General features: G+C 55.5%; 5 protein-coding genes across 7 annotated transcripts; 4 read left to right on the top strand and 1 right to left on the bottom strand.

The window, feature by feature from the left end:
- The first annotated feature begins 718 nt into the window (after nucleotides 1–718).
- On the top strand, nucleotides 719–3,237 carry LOC130539138 (melanopsin-like). 2 transcript variants are annotated; one of them, XM_057057289.1, is made up of 2 exons: nucleotides 719–2,945; nucleotides 2,976–3,237. In XM_057057289.1, exons 1-2 carry the CDS (start codon nucleotides 1,587–1,589, stop codon nucleotides 3,006–3,008), a joined length of 1,392 nt encoding a protein of 463 aa, XP_056913269.1. In that variant the 5' UTR covers nucleotides 719–1,586; the 3' UTR covers nucleotides 3,009–3,237. The 2 variants fall into 2 exon arrangements, with proteins under 2 accessions (XP_056913269.1, XP_056913267.1); XM_057057287.1 differs by having other exon boundaries at nucleotides 719–3,237.
- Nucleotides 3,238–3,481: 244 nt separating this feature from the next.
- On the top strand, nucleotides 3,482–6,838 carry LOC130539142 (protein disulfide-isomerase TMX3-like). The gene is made up of 16 exons (XM_057057294.1): nucleotides 3,482–3,573; nucleotides 3,695–3,743; nucleotides 3,815–3,857; nucleotides 3,963–4,086; nucleotides 4,194–4,239; nucleotides 4,321–4,401; nucleotides 4,479–4,578; nucleotides 4,689–4,766; nucleotides 4,872–4,938; nucleotides 5,451–5,549; nucleotides 5,782–5,839; nucleotides 5,914–5,967; nucleotides 6,042–6,098; nucleotides 6,278–6,407; nucleotides 6,483–6,551; nucleotides 6,620–6,838. The coding sequence occupies exons 1-16, from the start codon at nucleotides 3,540–3,542 to the stop codon at nucleotides 6,812–6,814; spliced, it is 1,284 nt and encodes a 427-aa protein (XP_056913274.1). The 5' UTR covers nucleotides 3,482–3,539; the 3' UTR covers nucleotides 6,815–6,838.
- A 358-nt stretch (nucleotides 6,839–7,196) lies between these two features.
- cdyl (chromodomain protein, Y-like) lies at nucleotides 7,197–10,940 on the top strand. The gene is given in 9 exon segments (XM_057057265.1): nucleotides 7,197–7,335; nucleotides 8,117–8,276; nucleotides 8,279–8,653; nucleotides 8,656–8,811; nucleotides 8,931–9,184; nucleotides 9,264–9,436; nucleotides 9,615–9,825; nucleotides 9,897–10,040; nucleotides 10,112–10,940. Coding segments are annotated over 9 exon segments (1,656 nt in total). The 5' UTR covers nucleotides 7,197–7,311; the 3' UTR covers nucleotides 10,271–10,940.
- rpp40 (ribonuclease P/MRP 40 subunit) lies at nucleotides 10,808–13,421 on the bottom strand. The gene is made up of 9 exons (XM_057057313.1): nucleotides 13,288–13,421; nucleotides 13,009–13,139; nucleotides 12,668–12,812; nucleotides 12,120–12,188; nucleotides 11,942–12,037; nucleotides 11,718–11,840; nucleotides 11,461–11,641; nucleotides 11,265–11,399; nucleotides 10,808–11,187 (listed from the first exon to the last, which is right to left on the bottom strand). Exons 2-9 carry the CDS (start codon nucleotides 13,120–13,122, stop codon nucleotides 10,989–10,991), a joined length of 1,062 nt encoding a protein of 353 aa, XP_056913293.1. The 5' UTR covers nucleotides 13,123–13,139; nucleotides 13,288–13,421; the 3' UTR covers nucleotides 10,808–10,988.
- riok1 (RIO kinase 1 (yeast)) lies at nucleotides 13,326–18,236 on the top strand. 2 transcript variants are annotated; one of them, XM_057057266.1, is made up of 17 exons: nucleotides 13,326–13,547; nucleotides 13,767–13,944; nucleotides 14,016–14,103; nucleotides 14,193–14,262; nucleotides 14,334–14,376; nucleotides 14,441–14,533; nucleotides 14,610–14,722; nucleotides 15,272–15,352; nucleotides 15,458–15,544; nucleotides 16,043–16,180; nucleotides 16,292–16,395; nucleotides 16,621–16,727; nucleotides 16,799–16,864; nucleotides 16,937–17,044; nucleotides 17,128–17,181; nucleotides 17,409–17,534; nucleotides 17,717–18,236. In XM_057057266.1, exons 1-17 carry the CDS (start codon nucleotides 13,495–13,497, stop codon nucleotides 17,825–17,827), a joined length of 1,620 nt encoding a protein of 539 aa, XP_056913246.1. In that variant the 5' UTR covers nucleotides 13,326–13,494; the 3' UTR covers nucleotides 17,828–18,236. The 2 variants fall into 2 exon arrangements, with proteins under 2 accessions (XP_056913246.1, XP_056913247.1); XM_057057267.1 differs by having other exon boundaries at nucleotides 13,386–13,547; nucleotides 13,770–13,944.
- Nucleotides 18,237–19,099: the final 863 nt, after the last annotated feature.

The following is a 19,099-nucleotide window of genomic DNA, read 5'->3' as shown; positions in this document are numbered from 1 at the left end:
ATGGACATGGATGGGTGATGGACAGATGGACATGGATGGGTGATGGAGGGATGGACATGGATGGGTGATGGACAGATGGACATGGATGGGTGATGGACAGATGGACATGGATGGGTGATGGAGGGATGGACATGTATGGGTGATGGACAGATGGACATGGATGGGTGATGGAGGGATGGACATGGATGGGTGATGGAAAGATGGACATGGATGGGTGGACATGGATGGGTGATGGACAGATGGACATGGATGGGTGATGGACAGATGGACATGGATGGGTGATGGACGGATGGACATGGATGGGTGATGGACGGATGGACATGGATGGGTGATGGAGGGATGGACATGGATGGGTGATGGACAGATGGACATGGATGGGTGATGGACAGATGGACATGGATGGGTGATGGAGGGATGGACATGGATGGGTGATGGACAGATGGACATGGATGGGTGATGGACAGATGGACATGGATGGGTGATGGACGGATGGACATGGATGGGTGATGGAGGGATGGACATGGATGGGTGATGGACAGATGGACATGGATGGGTGATGGACAGATGGACATGGATGGGTGATGGAGGGATGGACATGGATGGGTGATGGACAGATGGACATGGATGGGTGATGGAGGGATGGACATGGATGGGTGATGGAGGGATGGACATGGATGGGTGATGGACGGATGGACATGGATGGGTGATGGACAGATGGACATGGATGGGTGATGGAGGGATGGACATGGATGGGTGATGGACAGATGGACATGGATGGGTGATGGAGGGATGGACATGGATGGGTGATGGAGGGATGGACATGGATGGGTGATGGAGGGATGGACATGGATGGGTGATGGACGGATGGAAAGTCTTTCTACAAATGGATGGAAAATGTGTTTTTGTGGAGTCGGTCGATGGTGCTGCTCCAGTCCTCCAGGCCATGTCCCCCTGGAAGGCTAATCTAGCTTAGCACTTAGCACAGCGTCATATCGGTAACCTTGACAACCGAGCTTGGACGTTGGTTCCTGCTCAGACTAGTCTCAGTTCTTCTCTGCCCTTTGATCCTGTCCATTTCTGATCCTTTATTTAGGAGGGTTATTTGTCTCCCTGGGACGGACAGATGTGCAGCAGATGTGCAGCAGATGTGCAGCAGATGTGCAGCAGATGTGCAGCAGATGTGCAGAGAACTTACTGGGTTTATTGACTGAAACGAGCAGGATTTAATGAACAGACATAATGAGGCCACTCAGCTGTTAATCTACTAAAACGGCATCAATCAGGTCCCATCTGGACCAGAGGTGGATCAGTTCTCGCTGCTAATGGAGGTGGGCTCGATGGGCTGTGGGACAGGCTGCATTAAAGAGCCGGAGCAGCACCGTCTGACCCTCAGAGCCACCGGCGCAGCACCGTCTGACCCTCAGAACCACCGGAGCAGCACCGTCTGACCCTCGGAGCCACCGGAGCAGCGCCGTCTGACCCTCTGAGCCACCGGAGCAGCACCGTCTGACCCTCAGAACCACCGGAGCAGCACCGTCTGACCCTCAGAACCACCGGAGCAGCACCGTCTGACCCTCTGAGCCACCATGAGCCTCCACCAGTCCAGCAGGTCGCCTCTCTGCTCCGTGGGAGGAAACTGCACCTCCTTCCAGGATGAGGGTCTCACCAGAACAGCGGCGGTCCACCAGCCCGATCACACCCCGACAGACCCCGCCCACCTGCCTGCTCACCTGTTCCCCACCGTGGACGTCCCTGACCATGCTCACTACATCATTGGCTCGGTCATCTTGCTCGTGGGCCTGACGGGCATGTCGGGAAACGCTCTCGTCATCTACGTCTTCTGCCGCAGCCGCACCCTGCGGTCGCCTAGCAACCTGCTGGTGGTGAACCTGGCAGCCGCCGACTTCCTGATGTCGCTGACGCAGTCCCCGGTGTTCTTCGTGGCCAGCCTGCACCGCCGCTGGTTGTTTGGAGAGCTGGCCTGTGAACTGTACGCCTTCTGCGGCGCGCTCTTTGGCATCGCCTCCATGATGACCCTCACCGCCATCGCCGTGGACCGCTGCCTGGCCATCACGCGGCCGCTGGCCCGGCTGGGCGGCATGAGCCCCGGGGGGGTGCTGGTGGTGCTGGCGGGCGTGTGGCTGTACTCGCTGTGCTGGAGTCTGCCGCCGTTCTTTGGGTGGAGCGCTTATGTCCCTGAGGGCCTCCAGACGTCCTGCAGCTGGGACTACATGAGCTTCACCGCTGCCGTGCGCTCCTACACCATCCTGCTCTTTGCTTTTGTCTTCTTTGTCCCGCTCGGTCTCATCGCCGGCTGCTACTTCGCCATCTTCCGGGCGGTGCGGCGTGCGGGTCAGGAGGTGGAGCGGCTGAACTGTGGACAGATGAACAAGGCGTATGAGCGTCTGCGCAGCGAGTGGCACTTAGCTAAGGTGGCTCTGGGAGTCATCCTGCTCTTCGTCGTGTCCTGGGCGCCATACTCCGCCGTGGCCCTGACCGCCACTGCGGGCTACGCCCACCTGCTGACCCCCTACATGAACTCCGTTCCTGCCGTCATCGCCAAGGCTTCAGCCATCCACAACCCCATCATCTACGCCATCACACACCCCAAGTATCGGGCTGCCATTGGCCGATGCGTCCCACTGCTGCGTCCTCTGCTGCGTCTCCAGGACAAGGACCTTCGCTCGTCCATCAGCTCCAGCAGCGCTTTGTCTGGACGGGTCACCGGTCCGAGCTCGCCGGGAGCCCGGCGCGGTGGACCGGTCCAGGCGTACGGCTGCAGGAGGAAGAACCCGATGTCTTCAGTGACTGAGGTCGAGTCCTGCTGGACGGAGAGGGAAACTAATGGGTCTGGACCGGTGGAACCATCAGGGGACCACGTCTCACCTGCAGGACAAGAGCTGCTGAAAGGGGACGTCCCCTCTGACGCCTGTGGCCGAGGGGACGTCCCCTCTGACGCCTGTGGCCGAGGGGAGGTCCTCACCAGATCCGGTGTCCTGGACCAGTAAAGGTTCAGAGGTGAACCAGAAGAAGAATTTTACAGTGAATTGTTCCTCAAAGTTCTGGCTGGGGGCGGGGCTTACTGTTGTCATAGTTACGCTCTTGTGATCAGTACGTAGTTCTTCAGATGCGTTCTGTTTTCCCCTGATAGAGAATGAACTCATGAACACAGCGGTTAGAATGTAACTTTAAGATTTGTGTTTGGCCTGAATTCAATAAATGTGTCTCCTTCATCTTCACCGACTCCTGTGGTCTGTCTGTGGTCTGTCTGTGGTCCGTCTGGTCCGTCTGTGGTCTGTCTGTGGTCCGTCTGTGGTCCGTCTGTGGTCCGTCTGGTCCGTCTGTGGTCCGTCTGTGGTCCGTCTGTGGTCCGTCTGGTCCGTCTGTGGTCTGTCTGTGGTCTGTCTGGTCCGTCTGGTCCGTCTGTGGTCTGTCTGTGGCACTAGTGTCAATAAAGCTGCAGCGGATTGAATAATCTGTTAATCCCCCAGATTAGCACCATGTTGGGGGTGTTAGCAGTTAGCAGGTAATCCGTGGTCATGTCGGGCTGGAGGAACTCGTTGGTGCTCTCAGGTATGTTCCCATTAAATCCAGTTTCTCAGAACTTCAGAAGCTTCTTCAGACCAAAGCAGCTGCTGCCTTCAGCCTTTGGCTGAGCGAGGACGTATTGATCAGTGGTTTGCGTGTTCTTCAGCACTTCTGGCTCTGCGTGTCTCAGCGTTTGTGGAGGAGCTGGACGACAGGTCAGAACCTCGTGGTCGACCACTCTGGCTTGTTTCTGCTCAGATCAATAATCAGTGTCCTCTCTGAGCAGCTTCCTGGAGACCAGAGGAACCCAGGACGTCTGGCTCATCAAGGTGCGTCAAGCGCTTCCTCATTAGCCGCCACAGCTGATGTCGTTGGTCATTTTAGTGATATAGTGGGGAGTGTCCCGTTGCCATGGTAACCGTGTCCCCTCGCAGTTTTACGCCCCCTGGTGTACCTTCTGTAAGCATCTGGACCCAGTTTGGCATCAGATCGGGTCGGAACTCAAAAGTCTTGGATCTCCAATCAATGTCGGCAAATCAGATGCCACCGTGAGCACGGGTGAGAGCAACTAATCAATCAGTAACCGATCCATAAACTAATTAAACCAGTTTCCAAATTAAATGATGAACAAATTTTCCAAATGTTTCTTTGGTTTTTATCTGCAGCTTTGGCCAAAGACTTCCGGGTCAGAGGTTATCCGGCCATCCTCATGTAAGTCCGGTCCTGGGTCCTGGGTCCCGGGCCCTGTTTCAGTCCACATGATGTCAACTGAGCATAATCTTCTGCTCTCAGGTTTAAAAAAGGTGTGAAATACAATTATTCTGGACCCAGGACCAAAGATGGAATCATGGACTTTGCTATTCGAGTCGGAGGGTGAGTATTTTCACCAGGATGATGTCATCAGTGACGTCACTGATGACGTCACTGCAGTGTGTTTGTGTCTCTTTCAGTCCGTTGGTTCGAGCTCTGAGCAGCGTTCAGCTCTTCCAGTCTGCCAGGAGCCGCCATGAGGTCATGTTCATGTATGTAGGAGCCACGTCACTCCTGAAGGTACACACACACACACACACACACAACACACCACACACACACACACACACACACACCCTGAGCACGCAGACACAACGCTGCCACCACTCATCTGTGTTGTGTGTTCTCAGGGGAACTACACAGCAGCAGCAGAGGAGCTCATCGTTCACACCTCCTTCTTCTCTGGAAGCAGAGAGGTTCTGCCCAAGGTGCCTCCTGCATCCTGCTCTGCTGAGCTCCTCAGACCTGATCTGCTCTGTGGGCAGCAGAGCCGAAGTTCTCCACCTTCTCACCATCCACTGTCTCTCTTCCAGGACGTGTCTCTTCCCTCCCTCCCGTCTGTGGTGGTTTTTAAAGATGGAACCTACTTCACCTTCAATGGTGAGAAATATTCTCACTGGTGGCCCTGGTGGCCCTGGTGGCCCTGGTGGCCCTGGTGGCCCTGGTGGTCCCCGGTGGCCCTGGTGGGCCCTGGTGGGCCCGGTGGCCCTGGTTGGCCCTGGTGGGCCCTGGTGAGCCTGGTGGGCCCTGGTGGTCCCCGGTGGCCCTGGTGGCCCCTGGTTGGCCCTGTTGGGCCCTGGTGGCCAATGGTGGGCCCTGGCGGCCAATGGTGGGCCCTGGTGGCCCTGGTGGGCCCTGGTGGCCCCTGGTTGGCCTTGGTGGCCCCTGGTGGCCCTGTTGGGCCCTGGTGGCCAATGGTGGGCCCTGGTGGGCCCTGGCGGCCAATGGTGGGCCCTGGTGGGCCCTGGTGGCCCTGCTGGGCCCTGCTGGCCCTGGTGGGCCCTGGTGGCCCTGGCGGCTGGAGCCAGTAAAGCTCACTAGCCAGTGTTATCAGTCAAACTGTCTTTAAATGGGATTTTGAAGCCACGGTTCTGCTCTTGACTGTGTTGTAGAGCAACAGGACGGGGAGCTGAAGGCCTGGATCAACAGAGAACGTTTCCCCACGTACTCCAAGATCGACAGCTACTCTCTGTACGCTATGGGGGAATCAGGTAATGTCTCTTCAGTCCCAGCTGATGGCTGATGTTTGGACGTCCTCAGCAGGTTTGACAGGCTGGTCCATGTTCCTGCAAGTGTCCTTGTGGTCAGAACTTGTACTGATTCTGGTAAACGGCAGAAGCATCTGACCCCTGACCTGCCTCCAGCTGGGATTCAGGCGTTTATGCTTGAGTTCTCCTCCATCCAAAGCAGCAGGTTCCCGTTAACGCTGCCTCTGACCTGCAGGTAAACTGGTGGTGTTGGTGCTGCTGGAGGAGACAGGTGTCAGTGAGGCGAGTCTCAGGTAAGAGCGGCCCGTGAGGACGTCATTGTCCCGTGTGGATGCTGTGTGAGATGTCTGGCGTGTTACCTGCTCAGGTATAAACTCCTGTCTGAGAGCGTGGCGGCAGGTCACAGGGACGTCTACGGCAGGTCAGAGTCACCACAGAAGGAGAACGTTTGTGGAGTGAACAAATCCTGAAAGTGTTTGTCCACCTGTCCCTCAGACACTTCCTGTTTGGCTTCATGGAGGGGAACGACTACATCAATGGAATTGTGATGAGGTACGTCTGTGCTCCAGGAGGTCTCATAGTCTGGTCCAGCTCCTTGCCCTGTCACGGGACACGGGAGGTCTATGTGGACCAGCAGAGGTCCGTCTGTCTCTGCTGTGGACGTTCTCCCAGCCGTCCTGACTGGTTCTTAATGGTGGTGAATACTGCAGATGTTGGTGTTACTGTTTCAGTGAAGTCCCCGTTCCCTCCTTCATCGTGGTGAATCTGGCGGTTGATGGATATTTCCTCCCATCGGTCACCGTGGAAACAGAACAGCACTTACTGGACTTCCTGAACGGGGTTCTGAATGGAAGCATTGAGGCAAGTTTGAGCATCGATTCACCTGGAAGTCGTTTCTCCAAATAAGATCCTTTGTACATTTGTTTCATTCCTTAGTGTCAGGGGGGGAACGGGGTGTTCCAGCGCGTGCGACGCCTGATTTACAACGGCCAGCTCACACTGACGGTAAGGCCAGTCGCCCCCCCCCCCCCCAGAACCTCTGTCAGTAACCACATTCTCTCCACGTCTTCCAGCCCATCTTCACGCAGGCGCCACTGCTGGCCTGCTTCCTGCTCATGTTACCGGCGGCCATTGCCAGCATCTTCTGCTACCTGTGCTGTAGAGCGCGGAGCATCGTGGCGGACGATGACCATGGCGGCGACAGCGCTGCGCCGCTGCCTCCGTCCCCGCAGCAGCCCAAAAAGATGGCCGACAAAAAGGCCGATTGACAATAAAGAGCAACAGGATGTAAAGATCTGTAAATCTCCAGTTACTCTCCATCCATCCATCCATCCATCCATCCATCCATCCATCCATCATCCATCCATCCATCCATCCATCTATCTATCTATCTATCCATCCATCCATCCATCCATCCATCCATCACACAGAGGATGACTGTGATGGGGGACATTGTAGCAAATTACAAGTATTTAAAATATTGTAAGCAATATATAATCATCAGTAATTATTAAAATCACAGGAATGCGGTGTAGAGTAATTTAAAAACTCCGTTTACGCTTTAGTTTCTGCATTTATGTGCGAATAAAGAAATCGGTGGCCTTTTATTTTGAAAGTCGGAGCGGATGTAGCCCTGAGGCTGCTAGGCTAACAGCTACCCGCTAAACTAGCTCACCACCACCGCGTTGGGAGGCGGACACGCAGCCGAACTCTCATGTCGTTGCGGGACTGAATCTGTGGAAGCCCGTGCAGGCCGACTGTCTCCATGGCTACGGAAGAGTTGTACGAGGTGGGGCAAGCTAATGCTAACATGCTAATGTCACGCTACCAGCGAAATACGGAGTTAACTTTCCAACTTTTCGAGCAAACAAGGTGCTGAACAGCATCAAAGCAAACTGCTTTCCAAAAGGAGTCGATTTGTGTCAGCAGTTTAAAGAATTATCTTCTCGATTATCTCCTAACAAGCTTCGGGTAGTTAGCTTCCGTGTCGACAACACTGCAGTGATGAGTTTCGAGTTTTGGGGCTAAAGTGAGTGTTTACGTGACTTTAGCCTCGGTTACGTTTCAAGTTCTGTGAATTCGGAGTGAAATTTGGACTCGACTTGAAGTTTCTGAGCTCGGGGTTCTGATTAACATTCAGATTAGGACCAAACAGCGACCCACGCAGCTCCGGGAGCCTGAAAGGGTCCCGCAAAAGTTGTTCTTCCCGTGTAAAACTTAATCTTTTTTGCACAATCAAAAGAAAAACCTAGAATTATACGTCACAACGTTGGTTTAGGTGCAGAGTTGTGCTTCACGGGTCGGTTAGTGGTGTCTCAAGGCGGACACACAACGTTGTGTGTCCGTGCCAGGAACGTGTGTGTGAGTTCGATCTGTACAGGGGATCTAACAGCAGATCAACCAAGCTCACGTCTGGAGTGCCAATGAGGTCAAAGGTCACAGCATGGGGTCAGACAGGTGGTGCGTGGTGGAGAACCAACGTCTGCTGATGCAACCGGACCTCTACTGCAGATCTGATTGGTCCTGATTCAGACATCTGAGCAGTAAAATGTGCAACTTTCCTCCTGCAGGTGGAAAAGATCTTGGATAAAAGGAAGAACAAGAAGGGGAAGTTGGAGTATCTAGTTCGGTGGAGGGGTTATGGGTCAGAGGGCGACACGTGGGAACCTGAAGGGAACCTGTCCACCTGCATGATCTACGTCCACGACTTCAACCGCCAGCATGCTGAGCACCACGGGAGAACCTCCTGCTGCGCTCCACCCGCAGGTCCCCCGGCCACCAGGCCCTCAGGCCGCCGTGCACGCTGCTGCTCGCCTCCACGGCCGGCGCCGACGTCAGGGGTTCTGAGCAGGTGGAGCCGGCCATGGGCCTGGCTCAGCCGGGCCTCACCACGCCCACCGGACCGGCCGCCCTGAGCGGCCAGCAGGCGGCGGACAGGGTCACGTGCTCCCTGATGCCCACGCCGCCGGGCGGCTCCGCACGCCGCAGCATGGACCTGTCTAAGATGGGCATCAAGATCCTGGTTCCAAGAAGTCCCATGAACAGCCGCCCAGACTCGGAGGAGTCTCCCAGTGAGGCCAGGGTGCAGGAGGCCCACCTGCTGCCCCCGAGGTGGCTCTTCCAGAGAAGCCTGCAGGGGTCCAGCTGGGTCCTGGAGAGGAGAGGGCTCGGATGGGGAGCAGACCCCGCCTCCCTCACCCGTCGCCCTCCCCCGCCGCCACGGCCGCCGCCACCGCCGCCGCCTCGCGGCCCCTCGGTTGCCCAGGTGAGTTGCTGCGGTCATGTGACTGGGTGGTGTTGCCACCTGATTGATGATGTCACACATCTTCAGGACGCGTGGCTCCGTTCTCCCCCTCCCCCTAAAGCTCTTGTTGGCGCCTGCAGGTAACTCGGCTTCACTGGAGGCCGCCCCCTCCAACGGGACAAGCGCCATGCAGAGCACTGTTGCTGGGGCAACCGCTGCCACAACAAAACGTCGTTTGGAGGATCGCGGCGCGTTCGACAAGCGTCTGAGGTTCAGCGTCCGTCAGACGGAGAGCGCCTACCGCTACAGGGACATCGTGGTGAAGAAGCAGGATGGGTTCACCCACATCCTGCTGTCCACCAAGAGCTCGGAGAACAACACGCTCAACCCGGAGGTTAGGCCACACCCCTCGCACGTGGGACGTCCTGTTCCTGCAGGACTGTTGTCATAGTAACTGCCCTCTTTCCTTTGAGGTAATGAAAGAGATCCAGGGCGCCATGGCAACAGCAGCATCAGACGACAGTAAGCTCGTTCTACTGAGCGCCGTTGGCAGCGTCTTCTGCTGCGGCCTCGACTTCCTGTACTTCATCCGACGCCTGACGGACGACAGGAAGAAGGAGAGCATCAAAATGTCTGAGAGCATCAGGTGAGCGTTCCTGTGGGACCCCAGGAGGTCCGTGTGGTCGCCGGCGACCGCGACACGCCGGCAACCGGTGTCGCGGTCGCCGGCGTGTCCCGGTCCCGGCCGTGGTGATCACGCCGTGGCGGTCGCCCTGTGGTGCTGCTGCACGGTCGACCTGATCCGCCCGTCTTCTGTCTTCCAGAACCTTCATCAACACCTTCATCCAGTTCAAGAAGCCCATCGTGGCAGCGGTTAACGGACCGGCGCTGGGCCTGGGCGCCGCCATCCTGCCCCTCTGTGATATCGTGTGGGCCAATGAGAAGGCCTGGTTCCAGACGCCGTACATGGCCTACGGCCAGACGCCCGACGCCTGCTCCTCCGTCACCTTCCCCCGCATCATGGGCGTTGCCTCGGTCGGGCCTTTGCCGCCTGGGTTTCCAGAATCCCGGCACGGTTCTGTTGTAAGTGTTCCCTTCTGTTCCAGGCCAACGAGCTGCTGCTGAGCGGCAGGAAGCTGACGGCCCAGGAGGCGTGTTCCAAAGGTCTGGTGTCCCAGGTTCTCTGGCCGGGAACCTTCACGCAGGAAGTGACGCTCCGCATCAAAGAGCTGGCGGCGGTGGACACCACGGTCGGTCACACGGTCGGTTCTTTACGTGGCTGTGTTGGACTCAGCTGGCGCTGACAGACGCTGTCCCGCAGGTTCTGCAGGAGTCCAAAGCCCTGATGAGGGACACCAGCCGCGGCGCTCTGGAACAGGCCAACGAGCGCGAGTGTGAAGCCCTGAAGAGGGTTTGGGGCTCGTCGCAGGGAACCGACGCCATCCTGCAGTACCTGCAGCGCAAAACCGAGCTCTATTAGGACCTGGACCAGGAGCTGCTCACGGAACCACCAGGTTCTGGGCGGGGCCGGTGTCGCTAGGCCGGCTCAGTCGGAGCGGTTTCTGTCACGGCGCTGCTCCTCACCCTCGTTTGGGACGGGCCCAAATGATGCGTGCCTGTTTCTGCGGCTGTGCTGAGCAGAACCACAACAGAACCGAGAGAACCGGGCCCTGGGTCCGTCACAGCTCTCTTGATAAACTGGTTTCAGCCACAATTCAAACTTGAGCTTCAGAATTTTTGTCGCCAGCAAAAATTTAGAGCACAAAATGAAGACCCGTTTTCTCCAGGTGGTCCGGGTATCCATGGCAACGGCGGAACTCACCTGTGTTATCTGAATTCTTCCCCCACGATATCGGCTCATTTTAAAGCAAACCTTCCGACTTGCCCCCTCTAGCGCCACCCTCAGGACAAACTGCGTGTTGGCGAAATGTGACAGCAGAAAGGAGGCGGGGTCATGTGACCAGGGGGCGTGGCCAGCGGACAGGTTAAAGGGCTCCACGAAATACCAACAGATGAATCACGATTGAAAATTAAACTTTATTGCTGCTGTTAATTTATTTTATTTTAGGAACGCTTGGGATTTCTTTTCATTTTTTACTCTTAAGCTTTATAACAAAAAAAATCAGATAGGAAATAAATGTGGAAGAAAATTCTGTTTTTCTTTGGCTCCGTCCAGCAACACATGCAGGTGGGTGTGGTCACGGCGGGCAGCTGTCGTGAGCACCTGCAGCCAGGTAGAGCTGGTAGCTGTGGTCCTGGAACATCAGCAGGCTGTAGAAGTTCTCCCCCACTTTCAGGGCGCTGTGCTCGTCCCTCCCCCAACACACCGGACTGTCGGCGAAGCCGTGAACGGTCAGGGACGCCCAGGACGCCAGGCGGGGCTGCTCCAGGTGGCGTCTGCGGACAGGTAAGCACAGGTGACTGGGTGCTCCCGAGAAGACTCCCGGTACGGCTGCCGGCCTGGACCAGCTGACCTGATCTGCTGGATGAGTCTGTGGATGTCGTGAGGGAGCAGCAGGCCACAGACGGAGACGCTCAGAGCGCAACTCGCCGCCGTCTTGGGCTCGGGACAAGCAAGCGAGGACAGGAAGCTGTGTGACGGCGTCTGGCTGGAAGAGAGGGGAAGTCAGGAGGGCTCTGGTGACGGCGGCATGGGTCGGTCCTCCTCACCAGCTGATGGCGGCATCCACGGCGCCCAGCCACTCCAGGACGCTGTGAGAGTCACGTGGCTGCAGGTCAGAGGTCAGGAGGGTGGGGCAGGGCAGATCCGTGAGGGTGCGACTGCTGACCGCAGGTCTGTGCTCGCTCCAATCGTAGCGAGACAGGAGAGCCTGCAGAGAGGCCCCGCCCCCTACCCAAACGAGAAAGAAGGCTTTGAAACGAAGGCGTCAGGCGCTAATTTCTCTCCAGCTGTCTGATGGAGCGACCTGGGTGGTGTGAGAGCAGGAAGTCGGCCTTCATCTGGAGACGCGACCGCAGGCCTGTGTGGAGTCTCTGGTAGCCCCGCCCCCCAGGAGCCATGCTGCCGTCACACAGATCTACAGACACCACTGTGACACCACAGACGCCGCTCAGTACTGTGCACAGCTGCATGTGAAGGCATTGCATCACAGGAAAGATCAAACAATCTACGGATGATGTCATTGTTCACCAAATCTGCTCTTTGTTCTGTGGTTGAATCTGGAAGGTTTGCCCTCAACTCCCAACACCTCGAAGGAGTCCTTATCCAGAGAGAGCACCAGGTGGCCTGCAGACAGACAGGCAGGCAGACAGACAGGCCGGAGGTCATGTGACTGTTCCTCAGTACCTGTGATGAGCTGATGTCTCACCATCTGGCATCAGAGCAACACAGTTGTCCTCGTCGATCCTGGTCCTGTAAGAGAGGCCGTACACGCTTCCTGGCAGAGAGACAGACGGGCAGGGAGACAGGCAGGCAGGCAGGGAGACAGACAGGCAGGGAGACAGGCAGGCAGAGAGACAGACAGGCAGGCAGAGAGACGGGGAGACAGGCAGGCAGGGAGACAGACAGACAGACAGGGAGACAGGCAGGCAGGGAGACAGGCAGGCAGGGAGACAGGCAGACAGAGAGACAGGCAGGGAGACAGGCAGGCAGGGAGACAGACAGGCAGGCAGGCAGGGAGACGGGGAGACAGGTTAATGATGAACTGGTACATTAGCACATGCACAGGTCAACGGTATATACAACAACAACGTGTCTCAGGGTTTGTGTATGTTGTGTCAGGTGTGTGTGTGTGTCAGGTGTGTGTGTGTGTGTCTCAGGTGTGTGTGTGTGTGTGTCAGGTGTGTGGGTGTGTGTGTCAGGTGTGTGTGTGTCAGGTGTGTGTGTGTGTGTGTCAGGTGTGTGTACAGACATTACCCTGGAACACAGCAGACTGCAGAAAGTCCCTGTCCAACAGTTCATATATGGGCAGATTCCTGATCAGGTAGAAACTGCTGAAACCGTTTAATACACCGTCCAGGTGAGAGGGGGCGGAGCTACACTCGGGTAGTAACAGAGACACCTGTACAGGTAAAGGTGGAACATCAGTTAGTCGGGATTCAGACTCCGAATTTCAGTAACAAGGACATCAACGTCCCGTCACGAATCATGTCTAATTGGATCTGATCGCTTTTATTTTGATCTATTGCCGACTCGTGATCCCCCATGCTAGCCGGCTACACTTAGCATCCAGACTGCTAACAAGCTACTAATGCTACCTTGTAGTTGAAGTGCAGCTGCTCCACCTGTGTCGTGACTCGGTTCTTCTCGTGGAGAAAAGTGGAGCTGTCACAGACCAGGACGGACCGCGGGGGGCGGCTCACCGACACCATCACCGACGCCTTTCAACTCTCCGGCGCTTTACCCAGCGATTCACCAGACATACAACAGAAGCTAACCTGCTAACACTGACGCCCTGTGATGATGCCCAACATTAAAGCTGTAAAACGCTTCAAAACGCCTGCTGAGGTCGCTTTTCTGGAGCCAGAACTCTGCACATTAACGCTAAATCGTTGCTTTCTTCTCTCCAACCGACAGAAACGCGGGTAGTTTCGTTGGTCTTCTCGCTCTCCGTAGTCACGTGGTAAAACCCGGAAGTCAGGGAACACGCTGCAGTTGAGGATATTGGGGTGCGTTGATCTACAACGAATTTGACCCTCTTTCGATCCAGTCCAGATCCAGCTGTTGGTCCCAGGTGTGGCAACATGTCGGTGATCGCTTCCGTCCCTGGACAGTTTGATGACGCAGAGGAGGACAGGTGAGGACAGATCGAGCGATCGAGACTGTAAACATGGCGTGAGAGTTGGCTTTAACACTGTTGTGTTGCCCTGAATGATTATGATCGGTAGTTTAAAGGGATAAAGACATGAAAACTCGCTTTGCTTAGATTAGACAGCGAAGCATGTTGTACTGCATCCAGCCACCAGGGGAGCTCCTGTCATCGGCCGTGTCTGTCTGTGTCTGTCTGTGTCTGTAGTAGCCAGTCCCAGTTGTCAGGTGTGGAGCATCAGATGGCTGATGCCACCTTGGAGCCTCCCCCTGAGCTGGAGTATGAGGAGGAGGAGGAGGAGTATGAGGAGGAGGAGGAGGATGAAGATTGGGCCTGGAGCTCTGCAGGAGCAAACCTGGCGAGGCGATATAACGGGAGCAGCCAGGTGAGGCTCGCGGGTCAGTCCAGTCCTTCCTTTCTGAGTGTGCAGGCAGCTGAACCTTTGTCCCGGTCCAGTCCAACAGGCAAGCCTGGTCCAGTAAGGCTGCGGTGTCACACCTGTCCGACAAAGCTCTGAGCAGATACGAGCACAAGATCAACCTGGGTAAGGAGCGGCGAGGTGTTGCGCCTGTACACCTGTAACGAGCTCATTCCCTGATGCTGTGGGTCACCTTGAGACTCTGCTGTCTCCAGACCAGCTGAATTACGCCGACTCGGTGATCAACAGAGTGACGAGCATGCAGAGGCAGAAGGACGCCCACATGTAGGTGTGAGCCGCCCCCGCCGCTCACCTGCCTCGCCCGCCGCTCACCTTCTGCCTGGCTCCCCTTACAGGTGCAGAGTGAAGGACAAATCGGATCGTGCCACGGTCGAACAGGTGACGAAGAGGAAGGGGTGCGTCTGAGCGCGTCCGTCTTCATCACCGCTGTCTCCTCCTGCAGGTCTTGGATCCTCGAACGCGAATGATCCTCTTCAAGATGCTGAGTCGAGGAATCATCAGTGAAATCGACGGCTGCATCAGCACAGGGAAAGAGGTGTGCATCACAGCGCTGACGCGTCCTGACGAGCAGCATCAGACAGCACAGACACAGGTGTGCCTCTGTTACACAGGCCAATGTCTACCACGCTAGCACAGCAACGGGGGAGAGCAGAGCCATCAAGATCTACAAGACCTCCATCCTGCTGTTCAAGGACCGCGACAAATACGTCAGTGGGGAGTTCAGGTGAGTCACAACAGGACGGCTCAGGTGAATCACATCAGGTCAAACAGGACGGCTCAGGTGAGTCACACAGGTCAAACACGACGGCTCAGGTGAGTCACAACAGGTCAAACACGACGGCTCAGGTGAGTCACAACAGGTCAAACACGACGGCTCAGGTGAGTCACATCAGGTCAAACACGAAGGCTCAGGTGAGTCACAACAGGTCAAACACGAAGGCTCAGGTGAGTCACAACAGGTCAAACACGACGGCTCAGGTGAGTCACAACAGGTCAAACACGACGGCTCAGGTGAGTCACATCAGGTCAAACACGAAGGCTCAGGTGAGTCACAACAGGTCAAACACGAAGGCTCAGGTGAGTCACAACAGGTCAAACAGGACGGCTCAGGTGAGTCACAACAGGTCAAACACGACGGCTCAGGTGAGTCACAACAGGTCAAACAGGACGGCTCAGGTGAATCACAACAGACCCCGACAGGACTCGGAGTTTATGGGCTGCCAGGCTCCATCAGCTGTTGGAGGTCGGTACCAACATCACTGCTCCTCCGCAGGTTCCGTCATGGCTACTGTAAAGGGAACCCCAGGAAGATGGTGAGGACCTGGGCAGAGAAGGAGATGAGGAACCTCATCAGGTCAGAGCCCTGCAGGGGACACGGTGACCCTGGTGACCCTGGTGACCCTGGTGACCCTGCTCAGCCCCTGACTGTGTGTGTGTGTGTGTCTGTCTGTGTGTGTAGGCTACAGACAGCAGGGATCCCGAGTCCAGAACCTCTCCTACTCAGAAGTCACGTTCTGCTGATGAGCTTTATTGGCAAAGAGAAAATGTAAGAATCCATCAGAGTGTTTGATAATCAGTTCCTGTTGTCTGATGGTTCTGTGTGGTGTTGATGGTCAGTTCCTGCTGTTGTCTGATGGTTCTGTGTGGTGTTGATGGTCAGTTCCTGCTGTTGTCTGATGGTTCTGTGTGGTGTTGATGGTCAGTTCCTGCTGTTGTCTGATGGTTCTGTGTGGTGTTGATGGTCAGTTCCTGCTGTTGTCTGATGGTTCTGTGTGGTGTTGATGGTCAGTTCCTGCTGTTGTCTGATGGTTCTGTGTGGTGTTGATGGTCAGTTCCTGCTGTTGTCTGATGGTTCTGTGTGGTGTTGATGGTCAGTTCCTGCTGTTGTCTGATGGTTCTGTGTGGTGTTGATGGTCAGTTCCTGCTGTTGTCTGATGGTTCTGTGTGCTGTTGATGGTCAGTTCCTGCTGTTGTCTGATGGTTCTGTGTGGTGTTGATGGTCAGTTCCTGTTGTCTGATGGTTCTGTGTGGTGTTGATGGTCAGACCTGCTCCTCTGCTGAAGAACACGCTGCTGTCGGAGGCTAAAGCTCGCGAGCTCTACCTGCAGCTTCTGCAGAACATGAGGAGAATGTTCCAGGAGGCTCGACTGGTCCATGCTGACCTCAGTGAATTCAACATGCTGTGAGGCAGCGCACACACACACACACACACGCGCACACACACACACACACACACACACACACACACACACGCACAGAACCTCACTCAGACTGTGTGTGCGTGCGGCTGCAGGTATCACGATGGAGACGCTTACATCATCGACGTGTCCCAGGCGGTGGAGCATGACCACCCTCAGGCTCTGGAGTTCCTCAGGAAGGACTGCACCAACGTCAACGGTGACGAGCTCTCTGATTGGCTGTTACACGTGCACGTCCGTGTGTGTAGCGACACGGTCTCACATGTCTGTCTGTACTGTCCTGGAGTATTTCCACATCTGTGATTTATGTTGTGATGTTGCTGACTGAGCGGATCGGTCAAGGTTCCTGGTGGAGAACACGAAGGTACCTGGAACCTTTGGTCAAAGATGGTCTTGAGTGCTGAACCCTTGATGTATTTCCCAGAGTTCTTTGTGAAACACGGGGTGGCAGTGATGACAGTCAGAGAGCTGTTTGACTTCATCACGGACCCGTCCATCAACCAGAACAACATGGACCAGTACCTGGAGAAGGTAAGTCCACCTCTCCCCTGCGTCACTACAAGCTGGGCGAGCACACTACAGGTTTGTGTTCGCTTGTCCAGGCGATGGTCATCGCGTCGGAGCGGACGTCAGAGCAGCGTTCCAATCAGGACCGCGTGGACGAGGAGGTGATCAGAAGGTTCTCCAGACAGGAGCCGATCATTGTCTGAGAGCTCCCCTCACCTGCTCCCTCCCCACAGGTGTTTAAGAAGGCCTACATCCCCCGAACCCTGACCGAGGTCAGCCACTATGAGCGAGACGTTGACGTGATGAAGGAGCCGTCGGCTGTCGGCGAACACAGCGATAGCGTAAGAACCCCAGAGGAGCCACAATGTTCTCAGTCCTCTGATTCAGATGTAGACGGAACCCAAATAACGACGACTTTCCCCAGATTCTGTATCAAACTCTGACTGGGATGAAAAAGGACCTGTCTGGAGTTCAGAAGGTAGGACAGCTCATCTCACACAGCTTTGCTTCTTCTCCAGTAGCTCATTGAGGTCGAGGGCTTTAGTGCCCTCAGGACGCCCCAGAACAGTGCTGCTCCACACGAGACTAACCGGAGAGCGCCCCCTGGCGGCTGCACGCAGTACCGCCCAGTCTTTGTCTTCAGGCTTCTGGTCTGGCTACCAGGAACCTCCTGTTCTGGCACTGAACAGGCTTCTGAATGTTCAGGTTCCTGCTCTACTGGAGAATGACAATTCTTCATCTTCAACGGAAGAGGAGGAGGAGGAGGAGGAGCAGCAGGAGGACGGAGATGGTCAAGACAAGCAGACGGAGGAGTCGTCCATTAACAGAAAGGTCTGGATGTCTTTAATTGCTAAAACGCTTCCAATCCTGAGAAGGTGGTCATGGCTCTGACATCAGGAGGTGGAGCGGAATGTTCTGCTAATGCTGGGAGCAGCAGAACCTCCGGCAGAACCTCCGGCAGAACCTCCGAGCTCAAAATGATTGTAACTTCTTTCACCTGCGTCTGATGTCAGGAACAAAAGAAGTTGGTGAAAGAGGCGCAGAGAGAACGAAGAAGAACCAAAGTGCCAAAACACGTGAAGAAGAGGAAGGAGAAGACTTCCAAAATGAAGAAAGGCAAATGATTACTTCCTGTGGTTGTGGCATGTCTGTTACCATGGCAACCGGACGTCACACAGCTTCCTGTGAAGGTTCTACATCGACGGCAGCGGGTGGAGGTGAACTCACCTGTGCATCAGCAGGAACGAGACAATAAAGCATCACCTGTCTACACCGACCTCCGCTCAACAGCTGAACTGTGTGTGTGTGTGTGTGTGTGTGTGTGTGGGGGGGGTTCAGGTCAAAGGTCAGGGGTTAGTTAGGACGCTCAGGAGCTGGTGAATTATATCTATGAAGGGCCTCAAAGTACAAGAATGTGTGGGTTCTGTGTGTGTGTTTTATCTGTGTGTGTGTGTTTTATCTCTGTGTGTGTGTGTGTGTGTGTGTTAAGAAATCACTGAGGTTCAGCAGAAATAAAGAATGAAACAAAGATTATTTCTCCTGTCTGATATGAGTCGATATGGCTGTACCAGCCCCCCCCCACACACACATTTATACTCTTCTAGACCCCCCACCAGCCCCTCACCTGGACCACCACGACCCCCCGGCACTGACACACAGAAGAGCCCCGCCTGGTCCTCACTTCTGCTGTTAGTCTTTCATCCACACACACCTGCTCACACAGACCAAAATGTTGCTCCTGATCATGAAAGAAAACCCCCCAAGGACAGAAGATCCTGACCATCTGTGGCCCAGAGGGACCTTTGACCTCAGGCGTCTCCTCTAATTAGCATCAACGGGGACTTGAACCTGCTGCATCAGTTGGGCCTTAAATTTACTTTTGGTTGATTACAACTTTTGTCCTTTTAGGGAACATTTGGTTTTCTTTCATTATCTGAGAGTTTGTGAGTAAAATTCTGGCTCACAGTCCCAAACTAATGGGTCCAAAGACCAGCGCAGGGCTGTGGAGAGGAGGAGGAGGAGGAGCTGCGTCTACAACAGCTCTGAGGAGGAGGAGGAGGAGGAGGAGCTGCGTCTACAACAGCTCTGAGGAGGAGGAGGAGGAGGAGCAGGAGGAGCTGCGTCTACAACAGCTCTGAGGAGGAGGAGGAGGAGGGTGATGAAGGTCGGCTGCCTGAACTCAGCTGGGATTGGATGAACGTGTCACATGGGGGGGAGGAGCTGAGCTGGTTGGTGGATGAAGGTATGAGAAGAGAGAAGGTTGTGAGGCTTCCACGTTCTTCCCCAGGCGTTCAGGTCAACTGCTGCTCTCCTCTCAGAGAAGGTCGGCTGCCTGAACTCAGCTGGGATTGGATGAACGTGTCACATGGGGGGAGGAGCTGAGCTGGTTGGTGGAT

The sequence above is a fragment of the Takifugu flavidus genome, chromosome 15 (assembly GCF_003711565.1).
Source record: "Takifugu flavidus isolate HTHZ2018 chromosome 15, ASM371156v2, whole genome shotgun sequence".
Lineage (NCBI taxonomy): Eukaryota > Metazoa > Chordata > Actinopteri > Tetraodontiformes > Tetraodontidae > Takifugu > Takifugu flavidus.
This window is presented reverse-complemented; position numbering and strand designations above follow the sequence as displayed.